The 23,353-nt window shown below is 34.3% G+C and overlaps 1 protein-coding gene across 1 annotated transcript in view; it reads left to right on the top strand.

The window, feature by feature from the left end:
• The window catches only part of LOC111706588 (cytoplasmic dynein 2 heavy chain 1), a gene marked incomplete at its 5' end in the record, with an annotated part of 29,495 nt that extends 6,871 nt beyond the window's left edge, over positions 1 to 22,624 (top strand). The window contains 9 exon segments of the mRNA XM_023479500.1: positions 512 to 627; positions 1,068 to 1,143; positions 2,980 to 3,066; positions 4,400 to 4,513; positions 5,304 to 5,389; positions 7,558 to 7,635; positions 9,570 to 9,853; positions 11,056 to 22,247; positions 22,356 to 22,624. Of these exon segments, the coding sequence (XP_023335268.1) occupies positions 512 to 627; positions 1,068 to 1,143; positions 2,980 to 3,066; positions 4,400 to 4,513; positions 5,304 to 5,389; positions 7,558 to 7,635; positions 9,570 to 9,853; positions 11,056 to 22,247; positions 22,356 to 22,487 (12,165 nt within the window).
• Between the last annotated feature and the right edge of the window lie 729 nt (positions 22,625 to 23,353).

Genomic DNA, 23,353 nt, shown 5'->3' with positions numbered 1-23,353 from the left:
ATTTAAAAGGGTTTCTTCTCTATACTTTTATTTTTTGTAATTTTTTAGTGTATAGTGCAGAGTGTAGAGTGCAGAATGTAGAGTGTAGAGTGTAGAGTGTAGAGTGTAGAGTGTAGAGTGTAGAGTGTAGTTTGTAGAATGTAGAGTGTAGAGTGTAGAGTGGAGAGTGGAGAGAGAAGAGTGAAGAGTGTAGAGTGTAGAGTGTAGAGTGTAGAGTGGAGAGTGGAGAGAGAAGAGTGAAGAGTGTAGAGTGTAGAGTGTAGAGTGTAGAGTGTAGAGTGTAGAGTGTAGAGTGTAGAGTGTAGAGTGTAGAGTGTAGAGTGTAGAGTGTATTGTGAAGAGTGTAGAGTGAAGAGTGTAGAGTGTAGAGTGTAGAGTGTAGAGTGTAGAGTGTAGAGCGTAGAGTGAAGAGCGGAGAGAGTAGAGTGAAGAGTGTAGAGTGTTATGTAGAGTAAGATGTTGAGTATATTATAGAGTTTATATTCAAAAGTTTTTATACATATGTTTTTAGGACATCCTTGAGACCTGTTATAACGTAGTTGAGGATCTCTGGAGGCTGGAGGACTATCTATACCCGCAGAAGAGGATGATTCATTTGATGGATATTATTGCTCATGCTGTTACCAGGTATGTTATCAGAGAACCTTAAATTTCAAATATTTTTCAAAAACATTTTAATTTTTTCCTTAATACCCAACCCACTATCCTTTCCGCTGCAACTTTTAAATCTTTTTTATCATTTCCAACTCCAATAATTGATAAATGACAAAGAGTGAATCAAGAAAGGTTGTATTAGCGTTTTATAATGTGATCTACCTTAGTATAATATTTGAAGACGTGAAATATTCGATGTTTGGGCAATTTTAATATTTACTCAAGAATTTGGAATTTTGACATATTTCTCCACATTTTTGGTTGTAATTGTTGTTACTGGCTGCTTTTTAAAGTCACCGCTTTATTCCCGTTTTTCATTGTGACACCCTGTATTTTCCAAATATATCCATTTTTAACATTCTGCATTCTTCAATTGTAAATCCATTTTTAATGGGACACCCTCTATTCTCCAGGTATATACAGAGTAAGCTGACCCTCTTGGATCTGTGGACAGGGAAGTATTCAGATGTTGACCTTCTCCTTACACAGGTTAGATTCAAGGCTGTGGAATAGGAAGACGACTTTACAGTAAATTTATGTGAATATATATATCATGTTGCTCTGAAGCAAATAGTCATACCATTATCTTAAAAATCAATTAAATTAATTAAAATTGGTCAGTGTACACTGCAAAATTGATTTGTTTCATATTCATTGGTCAAAATTTAAATCATAATATTACTTGGTGTAAAAGTTTTAATCTTGCAAAAAAAAGGCCAAAAGGGACAACACATAATTGCTCATTAAGATTTATTTTTGAGCAAGTGTACTTTTAAAGTAATTTAGGAAGACGTCTATAGTAAAATATGAACCAAAATGTCATATTTTGACGAATTTATGCCAAAAGTCAATGAGAAAAAAATTATAGGATTTAATTACCATAGCACACACCACTGCCCCTTTAGTAAAAGTAAATTCAATTTATATGAAGCATAAAGTCTGACCGCGTCAACCTTGTTGCACCGGCTAGTCCTGTCCACAGAGCTAGGTACAGTACAAACTGTTACCGGAAAGGTTGAGCCGCCTCGGAAATTAAATGCACTAGAACTTTGAGTTTTACTGGTCTATCAAATGCTTTGTTTTTGTGCACATTTTATATGAATACAAAAAAAAACTGATATTACTTTGGATCATCACTATATAAACTTACACATTTTAATATTTATGAATACATTTTAATATACAATAAATATATATGTAAATTGTACAACATTGTAAAATGTACATTCCTACGTTCTACATATAGTTTCTACTAAATATATTCTAAATTATAAATCAAATTTGACGCATGTCCACATAAATTGAACAAATTGGAGACAATTTTATATATTTATCAAATCCAGGTTGGAATTGAACACTATTAAGGTTTCTAAATTGTACATAATATAACATCTTGATTCAAAATTGTACAGCAGTGTACAGTGTACAGTGTACAGACGGTTATACAAATAACCAATACAGTAAATCACTGTTACAAAATGGTTTCGGTCATTTAGATTTTTCGAACAAAATGATGGCTTTTCATCCATCATTTAAGAATTGATATTTTGCATAATTTATTTTTTACTTTACTCTGCGCATCGTGATCATTGGTCTGAAAAGATTGAAAACTATAAGAATAAATAAATAATTTGCAAATAATTGAATTTTCTCAACCACGAAAGTAATTTTACTGGTCAACGAACATTGGTTATATTGAATTATTTTTCTTTCTTGTATCTCTTAACATGAAGATAATAAAAAAACACATGCAACTGTTATTCGCCTCGTACTTTAATTTTCATATTTTTGCAACCTTTTTGTGAAACTTTACACTTAACTATATTACAGATAGACATGTCTGATTCACAACGGTATTATTAGAAGCTTGTTTGTTCAAGAAGTTATCCGGCATCTACTCTTTTCATTATTTTAAATTCTGGATTCTCTAATATGAAACATTTTTTTTCAATCTAGAAAACAACAATATATTACATATTATTGGTGAGATAAAAGTTTAAAGGATACCATTGTGAATTGGGATTGCCCTTTTTTAATGGAAGGTCACTTGAAATAACAACAGCAGTCCCTTTGAAAATGGATGACAACTTCCAAGACCATAAAAAATAACAAAGGCAGTCTAAAAATGGAGTACAACTACCAAAAACATAAAGAAATGCACAAGACATCAATCTCTTCGAAAATGAAGTACAACTCCCAAAAACATAAAAAATAACAACGAGAGTCTCTTTAAAAATGGAGTACAACTCCCAAAAACATAAAGAAATACAAACTACAGTCCTAAAAATAAAAACGAAATAAAAACGTTAATAAATGTGTATTTAGGGAATACATCTGTGTGAGAAATGGTTGGATATGTGCAGTAAGTTGACCGGAATATACTGGGCTAACTATGCTCTTCATATGTGGCAGGTCAGCTGGAGTTTTATTGTAATTATCGTTAAAAGGGAGTGACCTGAAAGCAGGGGTTGTGCAAATTTCAACACCCCTCCTTTCTTGCCGATCTATCCCTTTGAGCATTTGAATAAAAGACACTTGAGGCCGAATTTAAAGAATTTTAGTCGCGGCTTCAGCACCGGGGCTAAAATTTATGCATTATTAAACTTGTATATTTCCAAAGCAAAGTAATCTATGGGAATTTTAAGATGAAATTTAAATTTTTTTTGCATAAAAACTTTGAGAAATTATAAATCATGAAGAATTTTATCTAATTTCTGTTTCCAAATGTTCCCATATATTTAGATTAAAGAGTTTTAGAAAAATTAACATTTTAATTTGATTATTCTTGGTCGGTTGAATACATTACATGTATTTATGTGATTTCCCTGCAGAATAATTATACATGTAGAAACCTCTGTTTGTTTGTAATCATAACTCATGAACCCCTAGATCAATTCACAGCGGTACCCTTTAAACCTTTATCTGATCTTACTGTGGAGGATATAGTATTTTAGGAAAATGTTTAACTCTGACCAAATCATTAAAATGTGTCATTATCAGCGAATCATGTTTTCCGTCTCGTTAAAATGTCACCTTTTTTTACAATTGTTCATTCATCATTGTTCCGATCAGTTTTCAAAATGGCGGAAAACCAGGTTAACTATTGGAAATTCCTTGGGTCTTTATTGAAAAACATTCCCAGGAAATGACCGTTACTTTATACTTTATATGAAATAAATCGAAAACCAATAGTTTTTCTTTCCTTCAATTTAAATAAAACAAGAAAAATCCTTTAATACTAGGCTATATAGTTTAGATATCAGCTTGGGAACCCGGCTTTTCCTGTAGTTTTCTCAATAAAAGACACCTAACTCAACTTAGAAGTTTTAATCAGGCTAAGAATGTTCTCGTAGTTCCACCAAGTACCACAATAAATATTTGAGTCGATACGGTTGAAGGGTTCGTGAGTTATGATAGGACATAAACAGAGATCACTACTTTATATACATATATCCATCTCAGATATGATTTTAACAGAGATCACTACTTTATGTACATATATCCATCTCAGATATGATTTTAACCCACTATTCACTATGTGCACAATCTACCAAGGCACAATACTGACAAGTAATCTTCATACTGTAAACTTATTTTAAGTACCAGGCCGACTTTTATGCAGCTAAAACAAGCTGTACAGTACACATACACAATTTTAGAAAAAACGGGACATCCCGCCAAATGAATTGCAGCCCCTTCTACAGGGAGATGCTAGTGTTCACATATTTCGATGGTTATATTCTAGGGTTCAGGTTACGCCCCGGCCAATGCTAAGAGTGTTGCCGCAAGACTGAAGGAAATTCATTCCCTGCGTACTCTTCACAAACAGCTGACTCAACTGCTTTCTCACAGTGAACAGGTTTAGTAAAACTGTACAGTGTACATGAATTCCCGCCAATACATCGTCTTTGGTTTTAAATTTTTATCTTAACTCCCTGGACAATAATAAAGAAGCTTTAAATACAGCTATAAATTATAAAGATTCAAATGCTGAATTATGCTATTTGGCAGTGTCTCCCACTGCACAACATCAATTATATAATACTTTACTTGCAGAGGTGCCCGGCGTTGCCCGTGTAATATTGAAAACACTTTTTAAAAAGATTCGAATTTATAAACCAAAAATTAGTTTTTTTTCGAATTTTGTAAAAAAAACTTTTTTAGCCTATGTTACCCCCGGGGTACTCAGGGGTTCACTCAGCGAGAATTATGGCCAACAATATAAAAATATGAGCAAAGAGCTTTATTAAATGTAGATAAAAGATAGCTTTTTCACTTTAAATGCTTTTTCAATATTTTTCCTGAATTTCTTAAAATTTTCATTTTTATTTGAACACACTGTATTTTTTAATTTAAAGTAATACTTTTACCTTTTTGTGCCTCAAATTCTTTATTGGGAAAAGTTTTAATTACTGGAGTTGCCAATTTAAAGTTTAAGATGTATTCAGGGGCGTAAACAGGGATTTGGCCGGGCTGGAGCTATAGTTGTACACTGTACAGTATAAATGCAGGCTACTGACATCAAAACAAATGAATCATCCTCTTCTATTGAGATTAATGTGAGGGGGGAGTCAGCCACAATAGCCCCCCCCCCCATCTCTTTTAAAGGATCTGTATATGCCCTGATAAAATTAATTTGTTAATTGCAGGAGGAACTGAAAACAGGAGAAAGTTTTGCAAGTTTTAACAGTGTAAATGCAGTACAGTACAATCCGTACACTGAACCAACATGGAGGTCAGTCAACAAATTTATTAGAAATTTATCTTTGCTTGAAAATTTCATTCCCTTTTTAAAAGCTGTTTTTTTGGTATGCAACAACTTTCATTCCTTAATAAAAAGCTAAACTTTTGGTTTGCAACACTTTTCATTGATTTCCTTTAATCTAAAACGTACTTCTAAGAAGGTCCATATAGAAACCAGCTTATACAAAGGAATGTCATTAACTCTCAGAAAAATTTGAACCAATGTTAACCCCCGACGGATTCAAATGGAATCTCTTTGGATATGAATTTTAATTAATCTTTAAATTTACATTATGATTTTTCTAAGAGTAAATGATACATTAGCAATATTACAATAAGAAGCAATCCTAAAGTTATGATCGACCGATGCCAGCTTAGAGTCGATCTTTGAAAACTCTGATAAAATTAGGAATAGAGTACAAATCTATGCGTGCAGTTAAGTTTCCTTAGAATTATTATGATAAGTTTTATAAATCTTTCATTTTAAATAAACTTGTTTTCAGTAAATTCACATTGATATTTTTGTGACAAATCAAATAACTGTACTTAGTAGGTTTTGAGATAAAAATATTTTCAATTGGGCGAAAAAGTTAATAAGAATCACTTTAATAAACCAAAAACCTCAAACTATTAGAGTACTTTTTAATCCAAATTAAAAATATTTTTGAAAAAAATTTTGGTTTAAGTTTTTTTTTATTTTAGATCTCAATATCGAAGCTTTTCTTATTTTTACTATATATGTAACGATAAACCTATAGAAAGTCTTAAGAATATTATAATTTTATTATGTCTAAACTAAAAAGGAATTGAGTCTTTGCCACAAACTCGGAATTTTAAATCCCAATTTCTTTAAAACCAAATGTCGTAGACCGTAGATATTTCAAACTGTGAATTCTGGTGGATCAAACAATGTAAGTTTGAAATATGAAAGGTAAACATCATCTGGTTGTTGAGATTTTGGAATTATAAAATTGGAATTTGTGACAAAAACTCAATTCCTTTATACTTATTTTTTGTGTGTTTTTTTCTTTATGTGGAGGGGAATGGGGAGGGCGGGGGGGTTTAGAAATGAGTTCTTTTGAAATTCCAAGTGATAGGGTGTCTTTTTCAAAACATGCATAGAATATTATTTACTATGATGAGTTCATGAGATAGTATAGAATATTATTTACTATGATGAGTTCATGAGATAGTATAGAAAATTCCAAACTGAGCCAAACTACACAATATACATGTTTGTTCCACTTCATTTCCTTATATAGACTTGCATCCAACTTGTCTAGCAACTGATGAAGGTATTGTATAAAGTGAGACATATAAAACTGCGGAATGCAAAGACGATATTCAAGCAATCTTAGATATAAGTACTATATGTTGTTATGCATGGCAAAAAGATTGTTAAAACCAACTTAACAATTCGGTGTTAACTTCACAATTGTTGTATTTATTGTGCTTTGGACTATGTTACGTCATACCTAGAGTCTAACAGTCGTCTTCCTATTCCATCCACAGTTTTCTGGGTCTCGCTGTCAAAGCCAGAGCAGCAAAAAAAATCAAGCATAATAAAATTTAAGACTTTATTTTTCTTTTTATTGCAGCTGAACTGTGTCAGGATTGTTCCAGTGAAATGATTAAAAAATAAAATCAATCTTTTTATATTTTTGTTTGTATCCAATAAACATCAAAAGAACCTTACATGACCCCAGAAAAGTTTGGGTTTAAGTTCTATAATGATTGCATTCCCTACACTTTTATCTATAAGATATTATTGGAATTCAACCAGTTTAAAACCAGGAAAATCTGCGAAATTTGATTTAGCTTATAATGTAAGAAGAAGAAAAGATGGTGATGGTGTGAAAAATAAAATATTTAAAAGCCAAAATTTGAACAGAAAGGGATGCGAAGTATTTTATGTTAAAAAGTACAATATCTTCAATTTATGAAAAAAAAATTAAAGCAATACATTTATGGCTAGAGTAAATTGTTTGCCATATTTTCTCTCAGGAGCAAAATTGAACATATCATAAGAAATACAAATGTTTTTAAAAGTGATTTATTAAAAACTTTTTTTAAAGAAGACATTTTACCTTTTTGAAGTCTAGAAGTTTTATTAGTTTTTTTTTAAAGCGAGACAAAACGGTTTAACGATAATATTTGTAGGGCAGCTGTGAAACAGTACGAGAACGCTTTAGCTCCTGCTGAACACAGAATTGCGGGAAAACTAAAAAACCAACTCAGGAAACTTATATTTACAATTATGCAGAGAAACACGATTGCTGGAAATATTATTGTTAGAAAATTCTTTAGACAAATTATTTTAGGGTTAAAAGTGAAAAATGGTAAAATTTTACTTCCATTTATGGTGAGTACTATTCACAACAGTATCCTTAAACTTTTGACTGATCAGAGGCCGAATTTAAAGAATTTGAACCACGGTTTAAATTAAAGCCACAGCTCAAATTTTGTTGGTTCCACTTAAATTTTTCAAGATTTTAACCGGCGCTCAATTGAAACCGGTTTTTGGGGATTTGAGACACGGCTTAAATTTATTAAATTCAGACACAGGATGAGTGAATGAGAGGAATAATATCAAGCTTGGCTATTGTATAAAATGTAATGGGATTAAAAATTCCTTTTAGAAATTCTCATGTGACCATAGTTTTTCTCTTTTGCTAATTTTCAAAATTTCTTAGAAACACAAATAATAAAAGAAAGTTTTAAAGTTTTAATTGTGTTCAGAACTTTGTAAATATACACAATAGGAAGGAAAATATGATTATAAGTTTAAAATAATAATTTTCAATTTTTTTTCAAAAAATTATTTATAACGGAATAAAAAAAAATTTTACCCGTTGATTTACTTTTCATTTAAATATTTGCTTCTGTCAAATAATTTATTATTTAACAAATTTAAAGAGCTAAAATGAACAAAAAATAGTAAAAATTTGTAAGCTAAAAAGAGCTTGAAAACAGTTATATTCTCCGCTATTTCCGAAGCAAAAAAAAGTATTTTTGTTTAGAAACCATTAATGAAAACGATAAGTTTTCAAATAACAAAACAAAGGATATTAAATTGATATAGACAAAGCTTTCCAGGGTACCGTTGTGAATCTTAAACAGAGTGAATCTTAAACCTAAATTATAGTTCCTTTAACTTTAGTAATTTCAAAATTGTAAATATTGTTTCTCTTTCAAACATTTATAATTTATGGTAACATTAGTGCCAAGGTTTTAACCAGGATTAACCAGCTTTCTGTAAAGTGTTTCTTTTTAGAATGTTTCTAAACTTTTTAAAGCTTCGTTTAAACTTTAATTCTTTTTGTTGATGTTAAATTAATACATTAAAGGGACTGTACATGTAGTTTTAACTGACCCTTCATTTAATAATTTTCATTTTCGAATAGGGAGTTTATTTTTTAAATCATTTCTGGACAAAAATCATAAAAATAACATTGTGTTAAAAACTAAAAATTAATAATTTTCCGTTACAGTTTCAAAGTAACATTGACGTGAAAATTTTCTAATCCCTTTATCTTTGTAACCTGATGGTGGAAACCTTTTCAAATTTAGAATATTTGATCTGAGGGAATTCAAAGTTTGAAATATCAAAGGTCAAAAGGTACTTTAACTCAACTCCTTTAAAGTGACTGTAAAGGAAAAATGAAAGGGTGTATAGGATGAAACCTGAGAATCTCAGGAGTTGGACGATACATATAAAACATTTATCTGATGTTCCTGTTGTAGTATTAAACAGATTATATTCAACAAATACGCAACCAATCTGAAAACAACTATATCTCACAGCAACCTGAGAATCTCAGGTTTTCTCATTTTTAATTTTCATTTTTAATAGATATTATTTATAATATAATTACAAACAGTCCGTATAGTCCCTATTACGTCACCAGGACTTCAGCCAATGGCAGTTCAGTATCGTTGTCACGTGATACATACGGAAATCATATGACCCCCTTTCATTTTTCCTTTACAGCCCTTTTAAGCTTTTCAAGAAAAAATTACTTTATTTTTCATAACTGTAATTCAGCTAAATGTAGAAAAGTTACTGTTGTGAATCGGACATGTTTCTCTCAATAAATTAAGCAAACACGTCGACAGTCCCTTTATTAAGCCTATTTTTCACTTTGTTAAATTAAGTATAAGTTCCATCCTAGAAACATGAATGCAAACACAATGCAGTTTCTCCAAGAGTTTAAGCGATACCAGGAACTGATACGGCGGCCAAGCATCCAACGCGAACTGATTGCCGAGCGTGAAAACCTCCTGGCTAAAATATCGGAGTATATTGAAAATGAACGGAAGTCGTTCAGCACGAATGGAGCAAAGTGGGAGACGAAGGACTTCTCTAAACCTGTATCTAATATATATTTTGTTCACCATGCTGAGGCTAGATTCGGAGATGTCATCAAGACAGGAGAATTAATCCTCTCAGATTTAGGTAATCATAAACGCTTTCTTGATTGAATTTTGAATCCATGCAAAGATGACAATGCTCGATGCACAACGGTATCCTTAAAAGCTTTATCTGAGCAAGAATAAATTAGATATAAATGTTTATAATTTTTAGTTATGTTTTCTCTCTAAAAGTCATGACTTACGCATTTTTATTGTAGAAAAACAGAGAGAAGTTCGCAGAATTAATAAATGTCAAGCTAATAACCGACAATACATTCCACTTAATTTTTTATTTAAAAGTTTCAAGGATACCGTTGTGATTAGGGGATGACGAAATTTAACTTGAATTTGAAAACAGAGAATCTTTTTCTAGATGGACATAATTCAGATAATGTTTAGAAAAAATGTCAAGGAATTTTCAAAAAAAAATTTGTTATACATAGATACTTAATAACCTAAATAAAATGAGATATGCAACAAACTCTTATTTTCTAATGCCTATCTTTGCAACCCAATGTCATAGACCTTTGATATGTCTGTGAATTCTGTAAGATCAAATAATCTAAGTTTTGAAATATCAAATATTTACACGATCAGGTTGCAAAGATAAAGGCATTAAAAAATTTGAGTTTGTGGCAAAAACTTAGTTGCTGTCTAAACAAAGTAATTTCTTTTATGTTTAAGTTTGAAATTGTCTTAAAATATAAATTTGTTTGAGTTAAACAAAACATTTAAAGTTTACTCCTGTTTTGAGATTTTATAATGCTGGTGTCATGAATGAATTTGTGTTTTATTTTAACATTACAAAATAATGCCAACTAACTCTATTTGACAAAATTAAAGGAATTTCTTATTCATGTACTAAATAGCAGTTTTATTGCTTATTCATGTACTAAATACCAGTTTCATTGCAGCCAATTTAGAAAGAGCCCAGAATGATTATTCTTTAGTAACCAAGACATAACAACGTGCTTAGATTTGGCTTTGTCAACTATCTTTATAATGTTTGTCATGGTTTTATAAAGAATTTTATTAATGATTTTTTTTTAAAAGGAATGGCTAAATTGCCTTACACTCGAATTTTCTAATCCTTATATCTTTGAAAACTGGTGGTTTTAACCATATATAAATATTACATTCTTCAATCTAGTAGGACTTCAGGTTACAAAGATATTCATAGGTATAAGAGAATTACAAATTTGAGGAAAGTAATCATAACCTTTTTATAATAACTAATTTTTTTAGGAAGTTGGCCTGGACTGAAAGAAAAAATCACAGTTTTTATTGATGAGCTGAAAAGCTTCCAAAAAGATCAATTTGAATCCTGGTCCAACTCTTACCTCTCCCAGCTGGATAGTCAGGAAATATCCCTGGAGACTGATAAACAAGTCATTTACTTCGAACAAGGGAAGGCAATGAGAGTCAGTTATAACAGGGAATTGATCACGTTGAATAGAGATTGTCGTCAGCTTGGAGTTCTTGGGTTTCCTATCCCGCAGAAAATACTAAAAGCAAACGAGCTGGCAAAAAAGTTTGCGGGTCAGGCCATGCAGCTTCAAAAAATTGCTAATTTTCATAACACAATAGGCGATAGGATGATAACTAGTCAAAGGCCTATGATGCTTGAAGCTGCTGTGGGATTGGCACAGTTGGTTAAAGAGCAAACAGACATGACCTGGACAGACACTGACAAAATTGGTAACTACTTAAAAAAGCTAAGAGAGCATACTGACAAGTTAGCCCGGCAGAATAATATGCTAGCGTCATTTCATAAACAAGTGAGAGACAAGGTTTTATTCTTGATGAACACTGATCTTCTGAGACAGCAAAATAAATGGAAAGATATCTTGAAAGAAATCAGATTAATTATGACTCAGGTTGAACAAAATGGATTTACTAACTTGAAAACATGGCGGGCACATTGGGATCGACAGTTGTACAAAGCTCTTGAGCATCAGTATCAAGTTGGGTTGGAGGCCTTAAATGAACATCTTCCAGAGATACAAGTTGATCTTATCTACAGGCAACAACAACTCCAGTTTAGACCACCTATTGAAGAAATAAGAATGAAATATTTTACCCAACTCAAGCGTTTTCTATCTATTCCCAATAATTTCCGTGGTGTTGGAGAATCTACTGAAAATCTAATTTTTCCCCTGATCATAGAACGAAATGCACATAGATTTGGGCATTTGTTTAAAAAGGCAGAGGAACTCTTTCAAAGGTTGGAGCATGTTAAGATGAAGTTCAAAGATTGGGTTGTACTTGGTAGTGTTAATTTGGAAGAAATGATTGAAGAAAACTGCTTAACTCCAGAGGACTGGGAAAGAAACTTCAGAAGTTCTAAAGCCAAGGGTCAAGAGATTGGGCGAATTAATATGGCCAATGAAAAAATTGATTGTATTCAAGTAAGTGTTGCCCCAGTAAGAACAGAAATTGAAATGCTCAACAGAAAGTTGTGGGACACCTTGGTAAACATGCTACAAAGATCAATTCTGAATGACATAACTGATATTGAGAAGTTTGCTGTTGAGGCGATGGACACTTTAAGAAAACAACCCCAAAGTGTTGATGAAATAGGAGAGGCAAATAAGAAGCATAAAGAATATGAAGAACTGTCTCCAACGATGATGAAAAAGTTTGAGAATGCAGATCAGAAAAACAAAATATTGGCGGCTTGGTCCAGAGAAAGTGTTGACCAAGTAGCAAGAGTTGCTGGAATCTGGGACAACTTTACATCTTTAATGGACAACTTTGAACTTGTCATTTCAAAGCAAGTAGAAGCTATTCAGTCAAATCTCATGACTCAGGTTGGAAATGTCAATGGAGAAATTGATAAATTCAAAATGAGATGGGATCAGCTAAAGCCAAAAGAGGATTCAATGGACAAGAATCCGGATAAAATCTATGAAGCCATTGCATTTGTAAAGGAGAAGAGACTTGAATGGAATGAGTTAATCACCAACAAAGATAAGTTGATTGGAGATTGCAACCATTTTGGAATTGAAGAACCAGAATTTTCTCACTTTGAAGAGATTAATTCAGATCTCCTGAAGTATGAAGTGATGTGGGGGATGTTTGAAGAATTCAATAGTGGAATGGAGGAAATGACCAAAGAAGAATGGATTGTTTTCCGCTCTAAAGTTTTTAAATTTGAAGATTATTTGAATTCCTGGAAAACAAAGCTTAATTCTCAAGAAAAAGCTAACACTGTCACTGTTAAGCTGCTACAGGAAATAGAGAAAACTGGACAAATACTTCCTGTTCTGAAATATGTTCGAGGAGACATTTTTTCTGACAAACATTGGACTGAAATGTACGGCCTTCTTAACATGCAACCAAAAAAGATAGATCACCTTGTGTTTGGGGATTTCTTAAAAGTAAAAGATAACCTAATATCAAGGGAGAAAGAGCTTCAAGAACTAAATAATCGTGCTGCAGGAGAAGTAGTCATTCGGGAAGCTCTTAATGAGTTAGATGTCTGGGAGGTGGAGGCAAAGTTTAGCTTTATACCCCACCAGTCATCAATGGGAGATACAATACCTCTAATTAAAGATTGGAAGGATATTTTGAACAAGGTTGGAGATAACCAGGTCCTTCTTCAATCAATAAAAGGATCCCCATACTTCAGCACATTTGGGGAACGTGCTGTTTCCTGGGAAAGAAAGTTATCTGATCTGGATGAAGTTTTGCACAACCTAAATACTGCTCAAAGAAAATGGGTCTACTTGGAGCCATACCAGGAGCAAATGAAACTGAAGCAAAACCAATCAGGGGGTTTCAATTATAGAGAGGTTTTCAAGAGAATTGATGATGATTTCAGACTTATCATGGGGGATGCAAAGAAAGACAATCGAGTCACATCAGTTATAAGAATCGGATCAATAAAAAGTATGTTGACCTCAATGTTAGAGAAGCTCGAGAGATGCCAGAAAAGCTTAAATGACTTCTTGGAAGAAAAAAGATCAAGCTTCCCAAGGTTTTACTTTATTGGAGATGATGATTTGCTTCAAATTTTAGGCCAGGCAACCAAACCTGCTGTGATTCAAACTCATCTTAAGAAACTATTTGCAGGAATACACAATGTAAATTTTGATGACGAAGGCAAACAAATAATCACTATGAATTCTTTGCAAGGGGAAATAGTTCCTCTGAAAAATCCTGTAAGAATATCAAGTGAGGTTGAGGGATGGATGAGTCAACTATCAGACGAAATGAAGAACACATTAAAAGAGCTATTGAAAGAATGCTTACAGGATAGCCGAAAGAATGATGGAAGCCTTGATCCCTTAAAGTATCCATCTCAGATACTATCTTTAACAGAAGCTATCAGGTTTTCAGAGAAGTGTGAAGAGTCTATTAAACAAGGACGGCTAAGTAAACTTCATTCAGAGCTTGAATCCCAGCTTGATTCCTATACATCTACTGACCTAGATGATGATGAAAACTCTAAAGTGCTACAGCTGAAATTAAAGGCATTAATACTGGATGTAATTCACTATATCGATATTGTGAAAATTTTGGATGAAAACAGGGTAAAAAGTGTTGATCACTGGTTATGGCAGAAACAACTAAGATTTTATCAGATGTCAGACAACACCACCAAAATACGAATGGTTGATGCTGAGTTTCTTTATACATTTGAGTATCAAGGAAATGCTCCAAAGCTCGTACATACACCATTAACAGACAAATGTTATCTGACTTTAACACAGGGTATGAAAATGGGACTAGGTGGTAATCCTTATGGCCCAGCAGGGACAGGAAAGACTGAATCTGTAAAAGCTTTAGGTGGTCTCTTTGGACGTCAGGTTCTAGTCTTTAATTGTGATGAGGGAATTGACATTAAATCAATGGGAAGAATCTTCATTGGCCTAGTTAAAAGTGGAGCTTGGGGATGTTTTGATGAATTCAATAGATTGGAAGAAATGACTCTCTCTGCTGTAAGTATGCAAATCCAACCAATTCAGACAGCATTGAAACAACATTTGAGCACAGTTATTTTGCTTGACAAAGAAACCCCACTGGACCCAAACTCTGGAATTTTTGTAACTATGAATCCTGCAGGAAAAGGCTATGGAGGCAGACAAAAACTGCCAGACAATTTGAAGCAGCTCTTCAGACCTGTTGTTATGTCCAAACCAGACAATGAGCTGATTGCTGAAGTAAGTCTGTTTTCAGAAGGATTCAAAGATGCCCATAATATCGGGAAAAAACTTGTAGGAATTCTAAATGCATCTAAACAACTGCTGACACCACAACAGCACTATGATTGGGGGCTTAGAGCTCTAATGCCTCTTCTTCGAGGATGTGGAGCTATGTTGAAGATTATCAGAACCAACAATACAGAAATGAAAATTGACAATGAAAAAGAAGCAGAAATAGCTGTTAATGCTTTAAGATTAAATACAATATCTAAGCTAACTTTTATTGACAATAAAAAATTTGAAAAATTGGTTAAAGATTTTTTCCCCAATGTAGAATTCAGCAATGCAGGATATGAACAGTTAGATGAGGCATTGAGAGAATCATGTGTAGAACTTGGTTTGGAAGTCAATGAAAAACAAATCAGAAAAGCTATAGAACTGTATGAGCAGCTTAAACAGAGAATGGGGGTTGTTATTGTAGGCCCAAGTGGCTCTGGTAAAACAACCTTGACGTCAATTCTAAAACTCGCATTGGATAAATTGGGATTAAGTGTAAAGCAACAAACTATCAATCCCAAAGCAATAGGAAGAACTCAACTTCTGGGACATATAGACTTGGATACTAGAGAATGGACAAATGGTATCTTAACAATTGCTTCATTACAAGCAGTAGATGAGCCCACAGAAGTGACAACCTGGATTGTCTGTGATGGAGATGTAGATCCAGAATGGGTTGAATCATTGAATTCAGTTCTGGATGAAAACCGATTATTGACTCTTCCCTCTGGATGGAGAATTCAATTTGGACCTAATGTTAACTTCATATTTGAAACTCATGATTTGACCTATGCTTCTCCAGCAACTATTTCAAGAATGGCTGTCATCTTTCTCAGTGATGAAGACACAAACATTCCAGGAGTTGTAAATGCATGGATTAAAAAACAACCAGATGAAAGTCAAGACCTTCTTCAGCAGTTGATAGATGAATCTTTCTACAAAGCCCTTGACTGGTGTATTCGCACTAATGATTTTGTCATTGAAACATCTTTAGTGGGAACTGTCATGAATGGTCTGTCTCATATTACAAGTGAGATTAAGAGTAAGCTCGAATTTTGCATAGAAATTATTAAGGGATTTGGTGGAAATCTAGGGGCCTCTGCTAGGGATTCTTTTGCAAAAGAGGTGTTGCAATGGTGTGGTGAATCTCCTCCAAGCAGAAATTCATTTGCAATATTCTATAATAAAGACAGGGATAGGATTGAAAATTATTCTAATGAAAGTACCAATGACTTTGAAGTTGAATCTGTTGGAAGTGGTGAGTTGCCATTAATTTTTACAGCAAATGTACAACTAATGATTGATTGTATCACTCCATGGCTGACAGAAGAAAAACAGCCATTTATTATTGTTGGGCCTGAAGGAAGTGGAAAAAGTAAAGTGCTTAATTACTGCTTCCAGAAATTAAGAGGCACAAATGTAGCTGTCATTCATTGCAGTGCAAACATCACACCTTTTCATGTTATGGAGAAATTATCTCAGATGTGTTTGACAGTTTCAAGTAGCAATGGTAGAGTGTATACACCTAAAGAAGCAGAAAAACTAATCTTGTGCTTTAAGGATTTGAATTTATCAAAACCAGATAAATATGGAACCTCTCAACTTATCTCTTTTTTGCAGCAAATCATTACATATAATGGATTTTTTGACAAAAACAATGAATGGGTTGGATTGGAAGCAATTCAAATTGTTGGAAGCATGACAGCAGGAACAGGACTTGGACGTCATCCACTGACCCCTCGGTTTACATCAATCATTAGGGTATTCTCTATCCCTGAAGCTGACAAAGATCAAATGGACACAATATATTCCTCATATCTCTATGAAATACTTAAGTATGTAGTGCCTGGACACCCTGTGTGGGCCAACCCTGCTAAAGTAACTTCCTTGGCAAAGTCTACTGTTAAAACTTATATCCAAGTAAAGGCAGCTTTTTCAGTAGATGATAATAGCCACTACATCTTCACCCTCAGAGATCTTACTCGATGGTGTACTGGAATAATACGGTACAAACAAGACGAATCTGACCAGACACAAGATACAATACTTGAGATATGGTCCTATGAGTGTATGCGCCTTTTCAGAGACAAGCTGGTATCTGAAACTGACAGGAAAAAGTTTGATTCAATCCTGTCAAGTACTCTAACTTCAGACTGGAGCAGTAATCTATCGGAAAGTATGATAAACCAATTTTATACTACCTCAGGCACCAATGAAACTGTTTCATCCCTAATGCCATCATTTGGGAGATCTTTGGGAAAATTATCTCCTAAAGATTGGGAGTCAGCAGTTCAAAATGGGGCTCACCTTTTTTCAAGGGAGAATTGGGAGCTTGATCCCTATACCACTGAAGAACTGTTGAATTTAACTGCAAGATGTGACAGGGTACTCTCAATGCCTGCTGGCTCCCTTCTTCTTGCTGGAAGAGCTGGAGTTGGACGAAGAAATGCTATCAGCATTGTCTCTGCTCTTCAGCAAGCTAGAATTGTATCTTTAAGGATGGGTAAAAACTATGGACTTAAGCAATTCAAGAGTGATCTTAAGACTGCTATGCAAGCTAGTGGAGTTGAGAATGAGCAGGTCTATTTTCTGTTTGAGGATCATAACATGATTGATGATACCTTTTTAGACATGATTAACAGTCTTCTTTCCTCTGGAGAGGTTCCCGGGCTGTATACAGCAGAAGAATTGGAACCAATTTTGGTACCACTGAAACAAAATGCCAGCATCAGTGGTTTCAGTGGTGATATAATGAAGTTTTACGCAGAAAATGTTAGAAAAAATCTTCATATCATTTTAGTAATGGACTGCTCTCATGAAGATTTTACAATAATTTGTGAGAGCAACCCTGCATTCTTTAAGGAGTGTTCTGTCCAATGGTTACCAAATTTTAGTGAGCATACTTATCATTCTCTTCCTCCAAAAATAATTGACATGTTAGAGGCCAGAAATGAAACAGATGAAAATAACAAAGCAAAGAAGGTTGATAGACAGAATTCAATTTCTGATGCTATACTTCATTCTTTTTATTCAATCCATGACTCTTTGGATTCAAAAAAGACTACTCCATCAAAGTTTGTGCAACTAGTTCAAACATACTTTGGGATTGTGCAGAGAGAAAAGAAAAAGATTCAGGACAGAAAAGAGAAACTCTCAGCAGGGGTATCAAAACTGAATGATGCAAGGGAGGTAGTCGCAAAGTTGAAACAGGAAGCAGCAGTTAAAGAAGGAGAGCTTGCAGAAAAACAAAGTGCTGCCAATGATGCACTTCAGATGATAACTGACACCATGAGGAATGCTAATACACAAAAAGGGGAGATGCAGCATCTAAAAACTGACACTTTGAAAGAGGAGAAAAAGATTGCAGAAAGGAAAAAAGCAATTGATGAGGAACTGAAAGAAGTAGAACCTCTTATTGAGGAGGCAAAGAAAGCTGTTGGAAATATCAAAAATGAAACTTTGTCTGAAATAAGATCTTTAAGAGCCCCTCCAGAGGTTATCAGGGATATTCTTGAAGCAACCTTAGTCTTGATGGGGATCCAAGATACTTCATGGAATAGCATGAAGAGTTTCCTTTCAAAGAGAGGTGTCAAAGAGGAGATCAGAAATTTTGATGCAAGAAGGATTGAATCAAAAAGCAGAGCTCAAGTGGAACAGCTAATGAAGACTAAAAGTAATTCTTTTACAAAAGAAGCTGCTGCAAGAGCTTCTGCCGCAGCTGCTCCTTTGTCTGCTTGGGTTGCTGCTAATGTAAAATATTCTCATGTTCTTGAGAAGATAAAGCCTTTGGAACAGGAACAAAAGACACTACAATCAAATCTAAGAAATGCAGAAAACAAGCTGACAGATTTGACCCAAGGACTAGATGAAGTTGATCAGAAAGTAGCTGTACTTAAGGAAAAGCTCAATCAATTTACAAAAGAGGCAGCTGAAGTAGAAATTTCACTCACAAAGACTAAAGAGATTATATTAGCAGCTGATCAGCTGGTTGCTGGTCTTGAAGGAGAATACCTGAGATGGAAACAGGAAGTTGAGTCAATGGGTCAAAACTTGAATCAGATTCCTGCATTGTCCCTGATAGCCTCAGGATTTCTAACATATCTTGCTGACAAGCCTGAAGATCTTCGAAAAAGTCTGATTGACATGTGGTGTTCCAAGTTAGGGGTTTCTAAATTTGATTTGAAGCATTTCCTCAGCAGTGAACAGGAAATGCTGCAATGGAGAGCTGATGGCCTTCCTTCAGATGATTTATCTTTGGAGAATGCAATATCTATTCTGAAATCTGCATCCAAACCTTTCATTATAGATCCATCCTCCCAAGCTACAAACTGGCTCAAGAAACATTTTGAAAATGAAGGTAATCTAGAAGTTACAAATGCCAATGATGAGCGTTTTTTTCTCAATCTCGAGCTATCAATCAGATTTGGAAAAACTTTAATAGTTCTAGATGCTGAGACCATTGAGCCAGTGCTTTATCCATTACTGCGACTTCAAATTGTAGGACAGGGTCCTTACAAAGTTGTACAGGTTGGAGAAAAGCAAATTGATTACAACCCTAATTTCAAGTTGTTTTTGGTGTCTAGGAATACAAAGCCTAAAATCACCACCAACATGCAAGCTCTTGTTTGTGTTGTTAATTTTACCACAACCAGAGCAGGATTGAAGGGCCAACTACTAGGTAAAGCTTTGCAACAAGAAAAGCCTGAGCTAGAAGAACGTAAATCTTTATTACTAAAGCAAGAAGAAGATCTTAAAATTCAAATCAGCAATCTTGAGGATGATTTGTTAAATCAACTAGCAAATTCCTCAGGAAATATTTTAGAAAATAAAGACCTTTTGGACTCTCTTAATCAAACAAAGACCAAAAGTGCTACGATCCAAACCTCTTTGGTCGAATCAGCAGCTTTGCAAGAAAGCCTAGATCAAGAGGGAAATGCCTATTTACCACTGGCAGACTATGCATCTAAATTATATTTTGCTTTGACAGATCTTTCAAATATAAATAACATGTATCAATATTCTCTGAGCTCCTTTCTTTCACTGTATGTAAAAACTTTGAAAACTGTTCCTGCTGGAAATATGAATGTTAGAATGGAGAACTTGAAAAAAACTTTACAGGCAACAGTTTATGGCTATATATCTAACTCTCTGTTCAAATCTGATAGGTTGATGTTTGCTCTTCATCTTTCACATCAGATGAATCCAGAAATGTTTTTAAAAAATGAATGGGAACATTTCTCAGGAATGCTTATAGACTATGCATCTTCTGAAAACTCAATCAGCTTACCAGATTGGATAGAGGAAGATCGGAAAAATGATGTATCCAAGTTAATGAAAGGATTGCCAGAGCTTGGTAATCTTCTTCAACTTGAAGATGGGAATATGTGGGGAAGTTTTATGAAGAGTGAGGAATGTGAAAAGGAACTGCCTGTACTTGTGAGCAAAAAACTATCCTTGTTCCAAAAGCTGTTGGTTGTTCAGGCACTGAGGCCAGATCGCTTGGTGAGTGCTTTGGAAGATTTTCTTCAGTTGGGACTAAGCTTGAAAGAGCTTTCAGCCCCAGCTCTCAGTATGAAGAGTGTCTTTAAGGAAACGGTAACACAGGAACCTATTTTGTTGATTGTTTCCCCAGGTTCTGATCCTTCTCAAGATCTTAGAGACCTGTCCGTTCAAAATAGACAAACGCTGCATGAGGTTGCTTTGGGTCAAGGTCAAACTGATTATGCCATTGAAAAGTTGAGAGAATCAATGAAACATGGCCAGTGGGTTGTCATGAAAAATCTACATCTGATGACTTTTTGGATTCCTGTGCTCATGAAAGAATTAAGTACTGATGAAATCCACCCAGATTTTAGATTATGGCTTACAGCAGAATCTCATCCAAAATTTCCAACAACATTATTGGAATCAAGTTTAAAGATTTCTTATGAAGCCCCTCCTGGGATTAAAAGGAATCTTCAATCAACTGTAGATTCCTGGAATACTGAATTCATGGCTAAGGGAGAAAGTGCATTGCGAGCTCAAACAATGTTTACCCTGGCTTGGTTTAATGCAGTGATACAGGAGAGAAGAACCTTTATTCCTCAAGGATGGGCCAGCTTTTATGAGTTCTCAGATTCTGATCTTCGCTCTGGAATAGAGGTCATTGAAAACCTTTATGCTAACTCTGGAGATAACATAAGTTGGGATTTTATTCATGGCCTTTTCAAAAATGCCATATTTGGAGGCAGGGTTGACAATGTTTATGATCTGAGGATTTTAGATTCATATCTTCGTATATTCTTTAATGCTAATGTATTGTCTGGCCAATTAAGAGCTAAGAGTCCATTAGGCCCAGGGCTTGAACTACCAACCTCTTTCAAGTACAGTGAGTATCAAGATCTTGTTTTCAAGTTACCAGAAGAAGATAAACCATCCTTCTTTGGCCTGCCTCCAAATATTGAAAGAGCTCATCAGAGAAATGTCAGCAATATGGTCATAAAACAGTTACGATTGCTTTCTTTATCATCTGCAGATGGTTCCAAGTTTGATAGGGAAAAGTGGCAACAAGAACTGTCCCCTGTCTTGAACTTGTGGAAAAAGTTGAATCAAGGAACAGGTATTTTACAACTAAAACTGGAACCTCCCCTTGCGTCTGATTCTGTTCCGATAAAAGAATTTGTACAATTGGAATTCTATAATGGTGTTTCTCTTCTTCAGAACGTGCATAAGACCCTGTCAGCAATGGCTAAAGTAATAAAAGGGACATCACTTCTTGATGCCACAGTAACAAAGCTTGCAAAGAGCATTCTCAGACAAGAGACTCCCCTAGCATGGCAAAAACTCTGGAATGGACCTGAAAATCCAACAGATTACATCAAATGCATAGTTTCTAAGGTTAATGAAATCCAAAAATGGACATCAAGGGTGGATCAAGGATCTCTTTTGAAAGATTCAATTGATTTCTCGGATCTATTTTTCCCTGACACTTTCCTTAGCGCTCTTGCTCAGCAAAGTGCACGGGAGTTCAATATTTCAATGAGTGAGATGAAGCTGCATACATCCTGGTCAAAGGGAGGGGTATCAGGAGCTAAGATTTCCATCAAAGTTTCTTTACTGCAGTTGGAAGGAGCAACATTTGATGGAGTAAGAATGGTAAGCAACAGCCACAACAGTCCGAGCATTCAAACTGCTCCGACTTGTAGTTTCGCCTACTTACCAGAATCCAGCACAAGTGCTAGTCCTTCATCTGAGGTAATATTATAGATATTAAACTCTGGATTTGCAATTTCATAAAATCTTAAAATCAATTTCTGAAAAAAATAGATAATTATGATGATCTTAATACTACTTTTTGCCAAGGTGATGCTTGTACCGTTGTACTGGAACCAGGAAAGAGAAAGATTGTTGGCTATGGTTGAGATGCCAAGTGGAGGAGAGGAAGAACGCTGGCTTCAAGCCGGAGTTTCTTTGTTTATAAAAGATAGTGTCTAAGCACTTGATATTAATCTATCATTATTTTTCCTGGGTGTATCTTTTAGTTCAGAAAATCCTAAATGAATTGAGTTTTTGCCACAAACTCAAATTTGTGAATCCCTATTTCTTTGCAACCCGATGGTGTAAAATTTTGATATTTCAAATTTAGATTAATTGGTATAACATGATTCATAGTTTGAAATATCTTTAGTCTACGGTATTGGATTGCAAAGATATAGGGATTAGACAATCAGAGTTTGCGCTTTGTTCTAAAAACTTTTATTACAATATCTCAATGTGGCTAAAGATTAAATTTATATTCTCCCCCCCCCCTCCCCCACCTTGTTTTCTTAAAATTGTGCACACTTTCACTGAGATATCTCTGAGTGATCTTATTAAGCTCTATAAAAACATGAACTGATATGATACAAGCTTCTTAGTTTAACGCTAAGAGAAATAAACAAAATTTACTCTCTAAAACCTAAAGAAATACCCAAATATTAACATTTTCTTAGCGTTGGTCATGCACACCCACTAGCTATCACAAATATCTATATATGAAATTGTACAATATGAATTTTCGCAAATATATATTCTTGCAAGTTTTACGCCGCAATTATTAATATTGCCGCAGTATTAAATTTATAACGTTTTTATTAATATATTTAATATTAAATATCACATTGTATATCATGAATTTTCTCACAAATATATATATATATATATTGCACCCTGCGACCAACGGGTTTCCCGACGCTCTAGCACCCTCGTACGTAAAGCTATCCGACTGGAACAGCAGAGAGCCTGGCTCATTTTCACAAGATTTTTGCCCTCCGTGACTGCCAACAAATTGCGTGCTTTGAAAATCCGAAGACCTTGCTTAT

This window comes from Eurytemora carolleeae, unplaced genomic scaffold (assembly GCF_000591075.1).
Source record: "Eurytemora carolleeae unplaced genomic scaffold, Eaff_2.0 scaffold743, whole genome shotgun sequence".
Classification (NCBI taxonomy): Eukaryota; Metazoa; Arthropoda; class Copepoda; order Calanoida; family Temoridae; genus Eurytemora; species Eurytemora carolleeae.
Note: the sequence above shows the minus strand (reverse complement) of the source record. Positions and strands in the feature narration are given on the sequence as shown.